Source organism: Betta splendens, chromosome 10 (assembly GCF_900634795.4).
Source record: "Betta splendens chromosome 10, fBetSpl5.4, whole genome shotgun sequence".
NCBI lineage: Eukaryota > Metazoa > Chordata > Actinopteri > Anabantiformes > Osphronemidae > Betta > Betta splendens.
The window spans coordinates 8,862,615-8,879,687 of NC_040890.2; the positions used below are offsets into that span (position 1 = coordinate 8,862,615).

The 17,073-nt window shown below is 43.1% G+C and overlaps 1 protein-coding gene across 5 annotated transcripts in view; it reads right to left on the reverse strand.

The window, feature by feature from the left end:
* Positions 1-17,073, reverse strand: part of unc5a (unc-5 netrin receptor A) — a 105,936-nt gene that overhangs the window by 36,746 nt on the left and 52,117 nt on the right. For all 5 annotated transcript variants that reach the window (XM_029165642.3, XM_029165641.3, XM_029165643.3 and 2 more), the window contains exon 3: positions 1,647-1,790. In XM_029165642.3, the coding sequence (XP_029021475.1) occupies positions 1,647-1,790 (144 nt within the window). The remainder of the gene's footprint in view (positions 1-1,646; positions 1,791-17,073) is intronic.

A 17,073-nucleotide genomic window follows, 5' to 3' on the forward strand; every position in this document is an offset into this window, starting at 1 on the left:
TTGGCCCCCAAACCACATGGGGATCAGTGGCACCAACCATGTTACTTATTACAGGCTGCCTTGCTGGTTCAGAGATGCTTGTCTGCTGCCAGAGGGGCTCGGCATCAAGCAGAAGCAATTGCATTACCCCTCGCCTCTCCTCTCCTCTCCCCTCCCACCCCCTCCCCTCTCTCCAGCACCCGCCAGCCTCCAGCTTCCATTTGTATGAGGGGCTTGGAGCGGCCACACGAAAAACAAAGCCCTGAGGCGCCTGGACAAGAGGCTCCTGCAAGCCGGGTTGGCTGCATGGGGCTTCACATTACGTCTCATTGAGTACGTTTACTATTGTACCATGTCCTGCAAAGTACAGTATTTGTTTTATATCCAGGCTATGAATTACACAGGTAACTGGCAATAATTGGTTTCTGTAAGTCAAATAAATGCGGGTTCCTCTGTATCTGACGAGCCCGACAGCCTGCTGGTAGCCAGTGGGTTGGCACAAATTCGATGTGCTCGCCCTGCGTTTTGACCGTTTTATAAGCAGCTGCTGGCGACTGACAGCCGGGGTTGAGTTCCTTTAAACACATGTTGAGCCTGTCCAGACCCATCACACTGAGGGAAACGTAAAGACAAGCGTAGAGTGTCAGGACACTCAATTTAATTAGATCAGATACAATGAGAGATGGGCTGAATGTATGAATCTGCTAAAAATGAAATTTCTATTCCACTAAACTGAAAGTGCTTACTTGCCTAAACCAAACTTCATGTGAGACACAGGACTTGAGAGTTTGTCAATCCTGCAAGTGAAATTAAACTCTTCAAGTTCTTTGCAACCTCTTTCCCACCAACAGATTCATTATTTAACTAATAATAAGGTCAATATGTAATTAGGTTTGGTTGAGCCTCTGTGGCTGGAGTATAGTTGCACAGTTAGATATTTTGAGAAGGATGCGGCTGGATGTGAGTGCGGGAGAATATAAGTTGGTGGGTGTCAGCGGTTATTATAATATATCTGTGTCTTTATCTTACTGTACGTCTAACTGACTTATCTGAGCTCTCAAACAAGGCTGGATAATGAATGTGGTTTCCAATTGCCTGCTGGTTTGGAGACAGCGCTGTGTTCGCCCATGTCTGGAATAATGCATCTATAAGCAGGAATAATAGGCAGAACGCTTTAAAATACTCAAATGTAAAATGGTTTCTTCTAATAAAGCTCCTAGAGGCTGCAGCGAGGGGTGTAGCTGTGTTCCCCAGACAGATTTATGATTGCTTCACAGCAATAAATTTCAAATCTGTTTTTATTCCAGTTACTTTCATGGGGATCATTGCTGATTTACTGTATCCAGTGAAAAATATGCTCATGAATACTCAAATTTAGTGTTCCTCTTTTTCATTTAAGACCGCCTTCACGCAGATGCGTGCCCCTCTTACACAGTCTACTGTTTTGTTCTTGTGAGTAGAATCACAAGAAGCTAATTTACCTACACTGTAATTACAGTAAAATACTGTGGCGCATCAGACCAGGCCTCGCGGCTAACTGGTAGATCACAGTTAGTGCTAGTGAAAATCCTCTCATTACATATTGACATGCAGCAATTAGGCATCTTGTTATTTGCTGTGGTGTTTGCAGTGGTGACAACACAGCGATCATGTCCAAGTGCACTCACAGGCGATCCTAATGTATGCTTTCTGGCTCTTCTGGGTCCCGGTGGTGCTCCAGGCCACACACTGGCACCAGTACTCGTCGAGGCCGAAGATCTTCTCCACCTGCTGCCGCGTTATTTCAATTGTCACCTGCATGACAGGCTGAGCTGCAAAGCAAACACAGGAGAGGCGAATGAGCGCCGGCTCATCCCCATCAGCTTGAACAGCAAAACGAACGTAAACATTCCTCGTCGGAAAGACAACGTGTGAGCCGTACGGAACCGCCGTGGTGCGTTTTGTACCTTGAACAAAAAGTCATTTTAAAAAGGCAGGCAGAGTAACCATAATCATATACAAACAGAGAGCTTGTTAACGGAGGAAAATGAGAGCAGTGCCTCACAGCCATCCTTTGTGTAATTTAGGCATTAAACCAGCAACAGTTGAGAAACAACAAGGAAGCGCTGAACAAACACTCCACAAAGAAAAATACTCAACCTGCTTCGCTATTATTAAATCCAAGCGGGAGGAAGAGTTCACAATCTATGGAGCGTTTCCACAGCAGCGTTCATATAAGTGATGCTGCTGGAACGCAGAGCAAAAATTGCTTTATTGCTTTTCTAGCAACGACAGCTCCGCTCCAAACAAAACCAGGAGGGAGCGCATTCTGCCAAAACAGTGCCATCTTTTTTTTTTTTTTTTTTTTAAACATTTGAGAAACAATCTTTCATTTTTCATTTGACCTTTTTTCTGGGACTTGTTTTTTTCTTATGCTGAGCCTCAAAGGCTTGGTAAGGCCACGTGTTTCCCTTTATTTTCATTCTGATGAAGAGATTGCCATGTTTTCCTTTTGCTTCCAGCTGTGTGTCTGTCTCATCTCCTCTCTCTGGGGTCACTTTTGATGACAGAAAGGTGCTGAACCTATTATATCAACACAGAACCATTTTTCAGTCAGAAGACTTTTTTTTTTTTTTTAAATGACAAAGTAGCACATACAGTGCTGCGTATTTAAGTCTCAACAGAGAACCGCTCTTCAACTTCCATTTACATAAAAGCACTTTGTGGCACTCTTACACTCCCCTCGCACACTTGATCTGTCTGCAATGATCATTTCCAGCTGAAGACGGATGCTGACTGAAGCTTGACTCGGTGGCACCTATCAGGTCATCGAGCCTATGGAGGAATTACATAAAGCGCTCGGAGAATATTCATGAAATCGAGAGTTTTTCGTAAACAAATTGCAGCAAACTCTGCAGAGTGCAAGGCGGCCCAACGGTGAGACGATCCGTCAGGGTAAAAAGCAGACTGGCTCCATTGCCAGCCACCACACAATGATAAGTAGCTGAGGGTCAGCGGACGGCCCCCAGTGTATTGGAGCATATATATGCACCAGATTATACTGTGAAACAGGCGATGTGAGTACTGTATATGTGAACTGAATACAGATCCGAAGGGCTTCACCTCAATGTTTAAAATGAACCCAAGCCGTGTAAAAGATTTTACCAACATGCATTCATGCGCTCCCTACACGACCAAAAATAAGACAAAGAAATGGTGGATTTAAGAATTTCTGACAAAAATTTGGCAAGCCATTTCTTCCTTTTGCTTTGAAAAAGACCAAATCCTTAAGGAACTCAGCCTCATATTCCCACCTCTCTCTCTATCTGTAGCCTGCTCTGTGTCTGCGCTGAGTGTTTGTAGCACGGGCTGGCTGTGAGCTCCTAAAAGCTAAAACAAATGGGTAAAGTAACAAAATGGGCACTACAGAGAATGAGCAAATGGAGCAGAAGGAACCCTCCTTCCACCTTCCAATCAGCAACATGGCAGCATTTGGCCTCCCACATAAAACCTAGCACACAGAAGAAAAGCATATAGACCTTATAGGACACACAGCGTCTGGATATTCCAGGCAGAGGTGATATTCCTGCAGTTACTGTAGGAATAATGCAGCAGGTCTAAAGTATTAAATAGGGATTAGACAGAGGGAATAATTACATTTAGGTTTGTCTGGGTGATCCGTTATTTATGGACACACGACTGCAACAACATTACAGATGCACTGAAAAAACCAAAACCCTGTTCAAAAAAACAACAGGCTGCACTATGGCCTCAAACCTGAAAGTTAAATTAGGTTAAATTCTGAGAAATTCTCTCAGCCTGAGTGTGGAGAACAATGGAAGCTGTGGAGGGTCCTGATTAAGACGGAGCTCACAGCAGTTACAGTACACATGAAAAATCATGGGGAGAAACACATTTGAAATTCAGCAGTAAGCCTTGTGCGGTGCTTTGTGCGACTCCACTTACAGTAGAGATTCATTTGATTAATGCAACCTACCTTCTTCTCTGAGCTAGAGGGTGAAAGGAATAAAGATCTGTATGGAGATGCAAAGCATGAACAATAGCAACCCGAGGTGAGAAATCCTAAGAAGAGCAATTTGAAGCTCTGCTTGCCAGGGTAATTGCATTCTGTTTCCTTATCTCTTCCTGTCTCCATAATTACCTGCTTTCTGTGTCTGACACCTTCCAGTAACACCGTCGTGAGTCACTCCGTCCAATTTCACTCCAATTAATAAGTAGGACAAAATAAACTCAACACTTTGTGAACAAAACGGTAATTTTACAGCAGGTAATGAGGAGCGCTACAGTATGTGCAGTGCGATGGCCGTCGGCAACAGCAAACGTTGGGAGCGTCGCCCAGAAATGACTGATACAGCAACTACAGTACAGTATTGATCCACACTAAGACGTGTCTTTCAGGACTTCATTACATCAACATTGATTTATAATATAATATTAGAATCGGCTGCCTCCAAGGTGTTAAAAACCAAAAAGGAAGGAGAGGATTCACAGTTCCTTTTCAACGTTCCAGTTAAATCATCACGGCCTCATCTGCAACTCATTTATTAATGAGCTTATGAGGCAAACTTTAACATGGTTATGTGATTGACACTGTATGAATGCTGGGCTTACAGCTGGAACCAATTTATTTTTATTGGAGTGCTACTCACTTAGCAGCGTTTTTTCTTTTTCGAGAAGTACACATCTCCGAGCATTCGAGCACTGAAATGAAGAGATACACTGTGAGGCAAATGTTATAATTTTCAAATGCACGTCTTCCCCTCACTTGGTCATTTCATGGCTAGTTGAGCAGCTCAAGTTCTTTTCGTTTGCTATTTGTTGACTATTTCTGAGACTAAAATCAATATTGCTGTACTAACAAAAGACGAGGACCTTACGTGTCAAGCTATGGTCACGGAGCGTGATTGAGAGTGGAATGCATTGAATTGGCCGACAGCAACACACAGCTAGCAAAATGATTGCATTAGTTTCAATTTCAATTACATTTATTTATATAGAGCCAAGTCACAGTAAAAGTCATCCTGAGGCGTTTTACTTAAAGACCTTACACAAAACTATACAGAAAAACCAACAATCCAAAACTGCTGTTTGAATGTATGTTTCCAAATCTAAAATGCTGCATTATGAATGCTCCTAAACGTCTTAAATCTCATTGATGAAGACCTGATGATCATTGTTGAGCGTCCACAAAGCCTGGACAGACATTTGACAGGTTCTTGTAAATGAATCAAACTCAAGTTGTAAAAAAACAGACATACTGTATGCCTCTATTCCCTATGACAATGCCCTCGATCTTCAAGCAGCTGAGCTTGTATGCAAAAAGGAGCATTCGGGCTCAGACAGACACTAAAGCAAACACGCAGCTCTGCCTCAAGGCACTCTGGGTTTGAACAAATGAAACGGAAGAAATAAAAAGAGGGGACAGGATGCAGAGTGGCTGAGTTCATGAATTAACTGACCCTGCTATTGTATCGTGGAGCTTGTTCCAAAAGTCCTCTGGCAAAGTACAGTCATACTACACAAGCTAATACAAGATCTACGGTACGAAGGAACGTTTACTGCAGCCTGTGTTTTTCTAATCTGCAGTAGAGACAAGATTATTTACACATACAGTCCATTCAAACAGTAATACTTAACAATGGAGAAGCAGTCCCACTGTGTGAGACAAGAGAAGAGATGTATTGTGTGTGTGTGTGTGGCTCAACACACAGGGTAAACATCACTGGGCTCAATCCCTGGCGAGTCGATATTGGGCCTGTCTGACTGCAGGACTTTATTTTTTCTCTCCCTCACTCTTGTTTTCGCAGGCTGTGACCTCAATTCCATAGAGGTCATTTGCTTATCAAAGGCAAGGACTGGAACTTGCAGGTTTTGAGTGCGGGTTCATTGTGACCAAGGAAATTCAATTAGGCGGCATCCCCACTGTTTGTGTGGCTGGGATTCATCAGTGGATATAGGAGGATTAGGGTTGGGTGACTCTACATCAGGGGAACGCAGCGTTTCAAGGGAGAGGCTCCACAATGGTTGAAGGGGAGACATCACAGATGACCGCTTTTAAGAATGCACCGTCCGCACATCCTGGCAACCAGTCAAAAGCAGGCTCTAAGTGTTTCATTTCCTCCCGACGTCCTCCTTTGTACCAGACAGCATCAGTGCCATCACCGAAGACCAGAACTTCTTTTCAAGGGACCAACAATGTGCCCCTCCTCAGACCAATTACCTCAACTGTCCTAAAAAAGCAGAGAAATCCTGACGCTAAGGGAGCTGGTCAAGATAACTTTAGCGCCGCACAGTCTGAAAACACAGGTGCATCGGGACATGCAAGAATTCGATGTTAACCCCAGGTCACCGCTGCATTGCCATTACACCTTCACACTTCTATTAGCATGCAAAGGAGTGCGATGATGGACGCGGGGAGCTAAGAGTGGCAGGTGGTGCTTTAAGCATCTGTCTCATAAGAAGGATAACCTGGCCTTGTGAGTGAAGCATGGCTCCATTAAGGCGCAAAAGAGACTGGAACTGATGAGGGAGGGGCAGAGAGACGCCCCGAGTGCAGCAGGAGTACGTTCACGGGTGTCGGTGAGGTTGCAACTTGAGTCAGTGGAACAGGATTCTGGGTCAAGGCTCTGCCTCTGGTTATGACCGGCTTTTCGAGAGCTTCTTTTGATTGAGCTGTCCATTTTTCACAATGAATGCACACTGCAAGGCCCCGCCAACGCGCCGAACGTCGTTGCAGATTATTCATGGCTGACAAACAATCAATCCGCCCAAGTTCAGTCCAATGCCACTCCAAGGTGGCTCAGGTGGAGCCTTGACGGAGGGCTGAGAGGAGCAAATGGAGCAGCGCAGAAGGCGCTCTAATGGCAGTCGAGAAGCAACACGTGTTTTGAGGTTTTAGCTTCGTTACCAAGTGTCTAGAAGTGGCCGTCTCTATGGTAGCACCCGGAGACGACAGGTTTCTGCACAGTAGAAGCCTCCACCAAATACTTGACATGCTCTTTCGTAATCCTGTTCTATTTTTGCAGATCTAGTTCACTCTTGGATAAAGTGCTGATTAACCGTTCTGATGTAAATGAGGTAGAAAACCTTGTTTCTTCTAATTCTTATGCTGAATGCAGTATTTCCCAAATTATCCTGTAAACAATGTTAAAAAATTAATTCCTTAACATTATTCACTCACATTAGACATCAACTGAAGGAAGCTTGACAATGATAAATAAATAGCTATAAAATATTTACTGGCCTTTATCAGCAAACTAAGCCGAATAAGAGAAGTTTGTTTTTATTTGAATAATGGTAAAAGTCATGACTGAATGATTTTTGATTCATTGATTAGATCTTTCCATACATATACAGTACATGACTGGTGAAAAGAGTATCTATCAACCCCAGATGGGTACAGATGTGCGTACCCTACACACAAAGGAATGAGATTTATGCTGAGAATTGCCGGGAATAACATGGAATTATGACTTACACACTTCATGTGCCCCCGGAGAGTGAAATTTTCACTCTGCAAGAAATTTCACTAGCAAATTTGTGAGTCACACAACACTAACGCTAAGTGCACACAGGATGTCACAACAATGCATCATGCAGCATACTGTACATAAATGACAAAACTGTGGCTTTAGTTGCACAGGTGTTCACAGGTTTGGAACGTGATAATGAATCAATGCATAAACTTAAGCAAATCTGTTCTCTGTCACCAAAATAAACATATAACCCAATCAATAAATGCATAATGTTAAAACTAGGATCACATTCATTCCACATGGATTCCTCTTCTTACACCGTTTGTCCATAATTAGCAGTGTGTCTAACCTTTCCTTCCTTCAGACAGGAAGGTGGTGCCGTGATTCACCTACGTGCCTTTACCAAAGCGCCTGTGCTGCAATTACTCTCCATCCAACATCCGACCCTGATGATTGGCAAGGGCAGAATGTTCGGGATGCCAAAGTCTTGAGGCTGGGAGTGGCTGCAACCTGCTCCTTTATCTCCCACACACACCTTGTCCTGCCGCGAATGAGAACGTGTCAGAGGTGAAGGCCTTGAGCGCTTCTGCCGCCGCTTCCATTACAGTCTGCAGAGTGGGCGGATCTGATACAACGCTATTCTACACATGAAAGCCATGATAATTTGCTCAGGCTAACATGTTTCTCTTCCCCTCGCCTGACATGGCCTTGGGCACTGAAGTAAATAAGGCAAGCTGCTGCAGGTAAGTCGGCCGGGCCTCCATCTGCTTGCTGAGTGCTCTGCGCCATACAAATTACATTAGGGGTTTGCCCTCCCTCATCACGATGGGCCGGCCCCTCTCGGGCCTTCGGCCAGCACTTTTGTCTGAGGTGGAAGGCAGAGGTTTTTGTTAATCCAATGAAGGTGTGTGGGCGAATGTAAATATTCAGCTAACAAACAGCGTTCAGCAAACAGCCTGGGGGAAAACAGAGGCTACGGCAGCGTTTATACAAAACTCTTTTCACTCTTCTGATATAGTTCACATTAAAATTCATACTTAGCCTAATAATAACAGCAGCGGCATTTTATCGTTTGTCAGACTCATACACTAACTTACACAACATATAACGTTTGTAATACCGTATATTAGTTTGTTTGCAACCAGTGCCAGACAGGAAACATCTTCTGCAAATATAAAGTCATGATATTTTGACTTTATGCATTTCTAAATCCTCAATATGCAACTTAAGCTACCATTACATACCAAATCAATTTCCCCTGCTCTGCCCAGCCTCCCGCTCAGCTACACTCTGCCAAGCTCTCTTCAGGAGAACATGCCAAACCTCAATCAGACGGGTGAAGTGAATTTCTTTGACTGGTGATAATTTAAATCCTCACTCACAATCTTTGACCATTAAGAAACAAATCACTCAAAGAGAAGGTTTGCACACAGGAAAATAAACGTGGCACAACTGGACTGTTAAAAAAGACACAGTTGAAACCATATTCCTTGTCTAGAAACTGTGATGATAACAATAAAAAAGTCCATAAACTCTGGCTTAAAGAATCGAAACAAACAGTAGCTGGACATTCTGAAGGTTGTGCCCCAATAAAAACACTACTGTGCATCTATCCATAAATCTCCTTAAGATCTGTGTAAAGCAGAAACTGATTCATCAGCAGATCATGGCGTAAATGAGTCTAAACTGTATTCTGTAATGGGAATGTATCAGAGTACTTCGAAGTAAATATAAACTTCAGAGTTTAGGTTGTTGCCTGGAAGCAGAGAAAAGCACAAGGAAGGAAGATAGGAATGAAGTGAGTAGGGAGACAGGAGTGTAAGAATAGGAGTATACTGTACAAACTGAAATAATAATAACCTGTGAAGGTCCACAGTCTGTCTGTAGTCTGCTTAAATCCCCACCTGCTTCAGTCACATGATGCTGACTTTACACGGTTCTGCTTCCAGCATCACCGTGTTGTTTAAGTCCACGATCAGCTACAATGTGACGCATGAGGGGGCGAGGCGCCGCAGTCACAACATCAATTGAGCCTTTAAATATTGATTCCTTTTGTTGGAATATGACTGATTTAATAATTGATCGTGTAGATGCAGAGCGACTTGGGGGACTATAAATAAACCGATGCTGAACATTCGAGAAACGGGAGAAAAAGTAGCGAGTGGTGCTCTGAACTTTGACTGACATCACTGCTGCGCAGCAGTTGAGGCCTGGTTGCTGGTTATGTGCATGCAACTGATTGAAAAAAAAAACAAGAAAATCACCTCCAGCAAACGAATTATGGAATTCCTTAATGCATTTGAATCTCGCACACACAATTCAGCAGCCTCTCCTCATGGCTCACAGACCAGAACCGCTGCTCCTGTCATCAGCATGGCTCACTGAACACCCACTCTAATGAACAGGTTTCCTCAGACACACGCAGCGTTGCCTCTGCCTTCGCTATTCTGTGATGATGACGATGATGAGGGGATTTTATGTGACTCTGGATTCTGGAGTGTTACAGTACGTGTGGGCTGGACCACGCTGATAATTGTTTTTTTTTTTTTTTTTATTCCTTCAAGCGTGAGGCGGAAACGTTTTGTTGTTCCCTTCATCTCTCGCCCACCTGACCCCAGGAGCAGCAGCCTGTACACGCACAGCCCACCTCTGTACAGGCTATAGAGCTCTGCTTAGACAGAGCACTACCCCGCCTGCATATATCCTCCTTTTGGTGACGCCTGCTCAGAACATCCTCTGTGCTCCTTTTCATATTCTACATCGCGCTTCATGACAAGATTGAAGCTATTCTTCCTCTTTCAATGCATAAGATAATCCTTTCACTGCGCCACCACTGTCCCGGACCCAAGACACCCTGCAGATCCTAGTTTAGAACGGGAAACGGCAAGTTGATGTTTGTTCGAGCGCCGTGTAAAATACCTACTAATGCTGAGAGTCTCCTTGGGGCCAAACTCACAAAGCATTAACTGTCAGCCTCTGCCTATCAAAAATCTCCACGGACTATTTAGCTGTCAGCTCCCTCACCGCGGCTCCCAGCTCCACTATTTTTAAACGAATTTGAGGAGAGCAGGTGCTGATTGACACCACAGACTCCCACTCTGTCAGCGTTACACTCGCGTCTTTCATTTCCAGGGGATGCGGAGGGAAGTTGAAAGATAAAATTACATTACAGCGAGAGAGAAAAAAAGTTAAACGAGAGGAATATCCAAGTTCATTGCCTATTATCGGAAACAGCGAGGCAGCGAGAGGTTTACTGCTGCGTCTCGGTGCCCGTCTGAGTCCCACTGTGTTAAAACGCCACTTTTTTTTTTTTGGCGGCGCATTGTGGAATCCAATCACATTTGCAACTTTGGCCTCTATTTGCTCAGCACAAGGGCCAGGGTGAAGCAAAGTGCTGCATTTCATTGCGATATACGAAGCACATTTTTTCAGAGCGCTCGGTTGAGGCACAAAACAGCTCAGAACTGCAGTTAGATGCATCTGAGCCAGTTACCAAGAACGCTTGAGGACCTGAGGTCCACAAAAACTATGTGTGCTCTTAGAAAGGAACTTTAAAATGCATTATTCTTGAGCAATTAGAGGTTTTTATCACTCTACAGAACAATTAAATACTACAGTGTACACAAGCAGTGACATGTGATGATAAAACAGTATAATCACAGCATTGTTGCACTTGCGTAAATGAAGCCTCCGCCGCACACGACTGGCAGACGCACACATTAAGGACTGTATTGACAACATGTCTGTCTTCTCCCAGATGTGGTGAATAAATAACCCGAACCGCTGTGAGGCAGAAAACCATGAACGCTGCTGAATACGTTTTAACTTCCAGCAAGGGCACATCTTTTGTGAGACTGACAAATAAAAAAAATAAATAAATAAAAAAAACTACTTTATAGGAATCAACGCGCACGGCTGACGTGGGATCTGTTTTGGTGGGAGGACAAAGGCTGTGCGCGTGGGAGACTGGAACGCCAGTGTTGTTGTTTGACAAATGGTAATTATCTTTTTTTTTTTCCTCCTCTTTCTGTTCCACTAATTGCAGTTACTTTTGAAATTCATTATTCCTGTGTGCCAAGACCAACTTCAAAGGAGCATATTCTACATACTCCAAATTTCCAAATAAAAATATGACTTACATAAAGTCAGACACCGAGAAGTGGAGCCTTTGAATAAGTCTATCGACGAGATCAGTCAGCACAGCTGGTTCTTGAGGTTTTTTTTTAATTCTTCTTTCCTCAGCTTGGTCCCACTGCTCAAAATACACTTGCACTTGTCTCAAGGCCAGACAAACACAGGCTTCAATTAAATCTACTCTGACTCCCTTCTCACTGAGGTGTGTTGCTACCAGAAACCACACACACACACACACACACACACACACACACACACACACACACACACACACACACACACACACAGATGACCAGCCTGAGAAGCCTAATAGAGCACATTGACAGATGTGTCACGGGAACCATTCACCTTGCCATCTGTTTTTGATGCTCCATCGCCAAATCTTTCCCTCTATGTCCTGCCTGCAATCAAGGACAGAATGAAATACAAGTCCCATTATGAAGAAGCAGCTAATAATGCATTATCAATTAGTCCCCTTGGCTACTGATCGATGTTTAGCAGGTGTTACAAGGCCATTCTGTTCATTTAGAACTATATTGTCCTTTTCCCCTCAATTCTCTCATTTCCTTCTATTCATTAGACCCTGGCTTACCGGCCTATTCGCTTTGGCTTAAATTGCAGCAGGACTGTTCTTCAATATTCCATTAAAGATCATGTTTAATCACTGTTGTGCAACCCCGCGGCCATGGGCTGAATTCACTTGGATTTAAGGAAACCACATGCACTGGACGTGATGTAAAGGGAAGAGATGTGGAAAATGGAACTGAGGGACAGGGAGTTGGTGCGGAGCAGGTGAAAGTCGGTGCAAGCGAGGTGATTGGCTGCTATAATGCCACAGATGTATTGAGGTATTAAAAGAAAGGTTACAGATCATTTCAGTTAAGCCGAGCTTATCTCCCCTAAAGATCAGAAATTAAATATGTCATCACATTACAATCCAGGATCTAGTCAGTCAGAAAATACACATTTCATACAAATGAATCCTCACTGGTTTGCAGACACAGGGTTGGCCCTGTGGCGCCATAACACATTATTAGTTCTCTTCAGACAGTGATAGATGGTTTTAAAAGATTTACTGACTACGTCATACTTGGTATTTAGATTTCAAAGGAGGACAGAGGACAGATAAACCTGGGGGTTACAGGAAGGAGTTATTTTTCCTTATAGGGACCTGAAATTCTGTGAGAGGCCATAACAATGATTATTAAATAGTTTAATAATATTGTTTCCACAGTAAACTCAGAAGGCACAACGCATGTTGCATCTGATTACTTTCTTCATCACTTTCTGTTTTCAAGCCTTGTCAATATCCGGCTCAATCAACAAAGAAAATATAATCTCGCCTCATCTTTATAAGGCAGTTGCAGAGGTTTATTGAAACAGGAATGTAAAATGCATGTATTTTCCACCTGAGAGGGTTTTGCTGCCGAGGTGACAATGCGACGCTCAGATCAAAATCGTTTCCATCAATGCCGGCGGATGAAATGCAAACACAATCAAATCAGCCTGGCCCCTACAACAATCCTCCGCTGAAATGCCAATCTCCCTTCGCTTCATCATGTGTCTGATGAGAAATCATAGTGTTGGGAGAATCTTCTAATCTATGCAAACACACTGTCATCATTGATTTGTTCGGGGAGGATATGTCTTCATTACTGTAGGGCTCACCAGACGTCTCCGTTTCTCCCGCATTATAGAGGATGACCTGGGAATGACAGAGCCGGCTGGGGCTTAGGAAGCAGTCAGAGCAGCAACAATTGAGATAAGTTACTGAGGACAGGTAATAAGAACCAATGGACTCGAGGATGGATCGATATTGGACATTGATACCGAGAGGGGAAGGACAAATTGTGACATCTCTGTTCTTTGCCATGTTCAAAGGAGCTTTTGAACCAGTCACGCTGCATGTGGACGTGTGGCGGGTTCCTGCACCAACGGGTGCGGCTGAGTTTATGACTATGGCTACATCAGCCCCTTTATGAAGTAAATCAGTTTCAATAAACAGCCTGTCCGACGAGGGCAGAGGTCACGTCCGCTGGTTATCCACGTGTCATGTTCCGCTCAGCTTGAGCTGTGGAGACTAAGCCAATCATGTCTGCGCTTCAGACCGGCTTCTTTCATCCATTTAAATCCTTCCAGGTGCACAGACGTTTGTGAGAGTTTGCTGGGAGCGAATGCACATGAAGTTTGCCAATACTGCTGAGGAGCCAGATCGTTTAATGACTGAAACGGCCACACACATGAAAGTGAGGGTTTATTGATTATGGTTTTCTTGTTCAGTATCATATAATTATTTAAATGCACACAAGTCATTAGAGCTTTGAGAATCTCAATGTGGATGATGAAAAGGCACATTAGGGATCAGACAAGCATTCAGGCTCATTGCTGAAACATACAAACAAAATTCTGTTTCTTGTTGCTTTACATATGCAGAACCATCATCAATTACAATTTGGATTGTAAAGAATGACTTTGAAGCTAGTATAAAACATTTAATGTCTGACAGTCAGCCTGGAACCTTGTTCTGTTCTATCAACATGCAAACCTTGGTAATGTCTTAGTTCAAATGATTGCTTCAGAAGCCGGGATGAGCTCCTCTCCTCCCGCTGATGTTCCGGGGTATTTTTACATTTTCAGTCTAGTTAAGTCTCAATACAGAAATCTTTTGGATTAGTCATGGTTCTATTTTACGTCACTTTCGGGTTATTTTATCTTTGTCTTATGCTGTTTGTGACTAAACCAGGCTTGAAAACATTGTTAATCCTAATGAGGATCCCTGAGTCAAATTAAAGTGAAAAAAAATGTAATAAATCAACCCCAGATTTAGCCTGAATAAATGTCATCAGTATTTAAATCGTGTTACTTTATGGGTTGAGACTATCCTGCAAATGAAGCATTTGTGAAGCCTTTTGCCTTTTTAGAATTTTTGGAGAAGCTAAGGCAGCAATTTGAGGTTAATAGCAAAAGTGTTTTCTGAGTTAATAAATAACCCACCATCACAGGCAGAACTGTTAACATACTAGGATTTCTCATAATAAACCAATAAAAAGTGTTTGACAGATTTACACATGAAAAGCTCCTTTTTGGTACCTAATCAAATAGTACAGTACGTGTGCTTTGTAGCTGATTGGCCACTCATCCATCAAAGGCAGATTATCATGCTGAACAGAGGATGAGCACAATGCCAGCATCATTTTCAGCAGTGACTCTTGACTCTGATGCGTCTACATTCCATTAGCATTATTTCCTTGCCCATTATTGTTGGAATTAAGAGCATTAACTGCCAACATTTACATAACAAAACAAACAGGGAACCTTGATGAGGAGCTGAATTAGTTGAAACATCCCAGGCAACGAGGAGCTTTTAAACTGTGGCTGGCTGGTCACTTGAGTTGTTTGTTGGGCCGTCTCTAGGAAGAAAACAGCGAGAAGCAAAAGCAGAGACAAGCACTCAGGTAGAAAATCTCTCAAGCTCCTTGTAGAGACACAGGCTATTTTGAGCAGGTCGTTTTTCACTGTTACACTTGGTATAAATTGTCAATCAATTTCTGTCAACTTGGATATATCCCCAAACTCCTCATTCTGCCTCCTTAAGGCACGGTGCATGATATCGGGCAGCTTTTGGTGTGATCAAAGTCCTCGTTGCTTGGCAACAGGTAGGGGTTTGGAGTCCAGTGTGACTGTGACAACCAGGGTGAGAGGACAGTCAGGCAAGCCCGCTCTGCGCGGCACACACACACACAGTTTTATCACAGCCGAATGCGTGCGCCTCACATGTTCCTCGCAGGCAGGGGGATTAAAGGAAGCTATCAGTAAACTCCTCGGGGCAGTGCTGACATTAAACAGCACTAGTGTTTGAGAGATCGATGTGGGTACCTTGGAGAAGCCATTCCTCTGGACAACCATGTGTCCTTCATAGCGGCGCAATCCCACATTTGACGCATGCATCAAAGGCAACGGCACCACCGAGATGCGGGAAGCTGCGACGAAGCCTTGCAGAAGCAGCGACGACCGCGGCGGCTGCAGGGGTCCATCTCGCGCAGCACGACAGATTTGTATCATAGACAAATAAATGCTGACTATAACCGCTCATAACCACATGGCAAATGGTCCATCAGCATTAAATGCTGGCAGAGCAATGTTGCATAGGTAATGTAATGTTCTCATAAACTGTTTATGGGCCACATCAAGTTCTTCACAAAACCTACTATTGATAAAACCAAACACACAAACAAGTTCCACAAAGACAGAAACATGCATATAGTCATAAATAAAGATCTAGATTTCCTCATAATTTTCACTATTCAGCTTATTACTTACATTTAATTCCAACCGTATAATAAAGTTACAATACAACACATTAAACCATGTGCTGAGTCTGCACTGAGGATCCTTAGGTTGTACATTTAGAGTGTCATGAAATATATGGTTTCAACACCATAAAACCACCAAAGCTGCACTGCAGATATGAAAAATACAGTAGAACTACATATCACACTGCACAACACATGGGTGCAAATGTCTTCAAATTTAATGCACTACGAAACCAGTCACCACAGAAAAGCTAGCTGGCTGTTAGCTGCCTGCTAGTTGACCTTCAGCAACGAGACGACTGCATTATGTCCGACCTGTTCGTTCAGTGACTGTACATCACAACAGACTCTGTGGTGAACATCTGAACGTTACATCGAGTAATTCAATTGTTATCTCAATTAGGAATCATATCTGATAACATTTTGCCTTTATGTATCTGTAAACCTTTAAAATCTAATTAGAAGCCGAGCTACTGTGATGTAATTAGTGCAGAAGTGGTGTGGGAAGCACAGTTTCCCAAATCTTCTAATGTGGTACAAATAAAGATACTGACTGTACGACAAGAAAAAAGCACTGATGCAATCAAAGTACAGTACTTGAACCATAGAAACACTGAAACTAGTTTGTTCTCTAAAGGGTTGTTGATATTTTGCTTTTAATTTGCATCACTCCCTTCAACAATCGCGAGAAACCATGAGAGAACTGTTAATGAAACAACACAAGGAGGAATTGATCAAATTGTATCAGCATAAATTCATTGGCAATCTCTTCCTAATGGTCCAAATCCACAACACATCCCTTGTGTGTTTATTCTCCATATTGAAAGCAGGAAACACAATTTACAATTCATTCGTTTATTGCCATTATTCAGAGGAGTCTGACTCCAAACTAAATGAGTGGCTTTTGTACAAAATACACCACGTAAAACAACTCAAACAAGCAGAGATGATGTGTGACTGACAGATGAGGAGTCACTGTTCAGCCACATCTGACTTTCCTCTGGGTAAAAACATTGACTGACTTCCTTCTGCAGTAAAGAAACAACTTCCCACTAACTACCACACATCTCAAGTTTAAAATCACTTCACTATGCCTCAGAATAATTCACGCCTAGGACAGCTTTAGCAATCTTTCCTTACTGTTCCTCGAGCATAAAAAGAGCAGGGCGGCA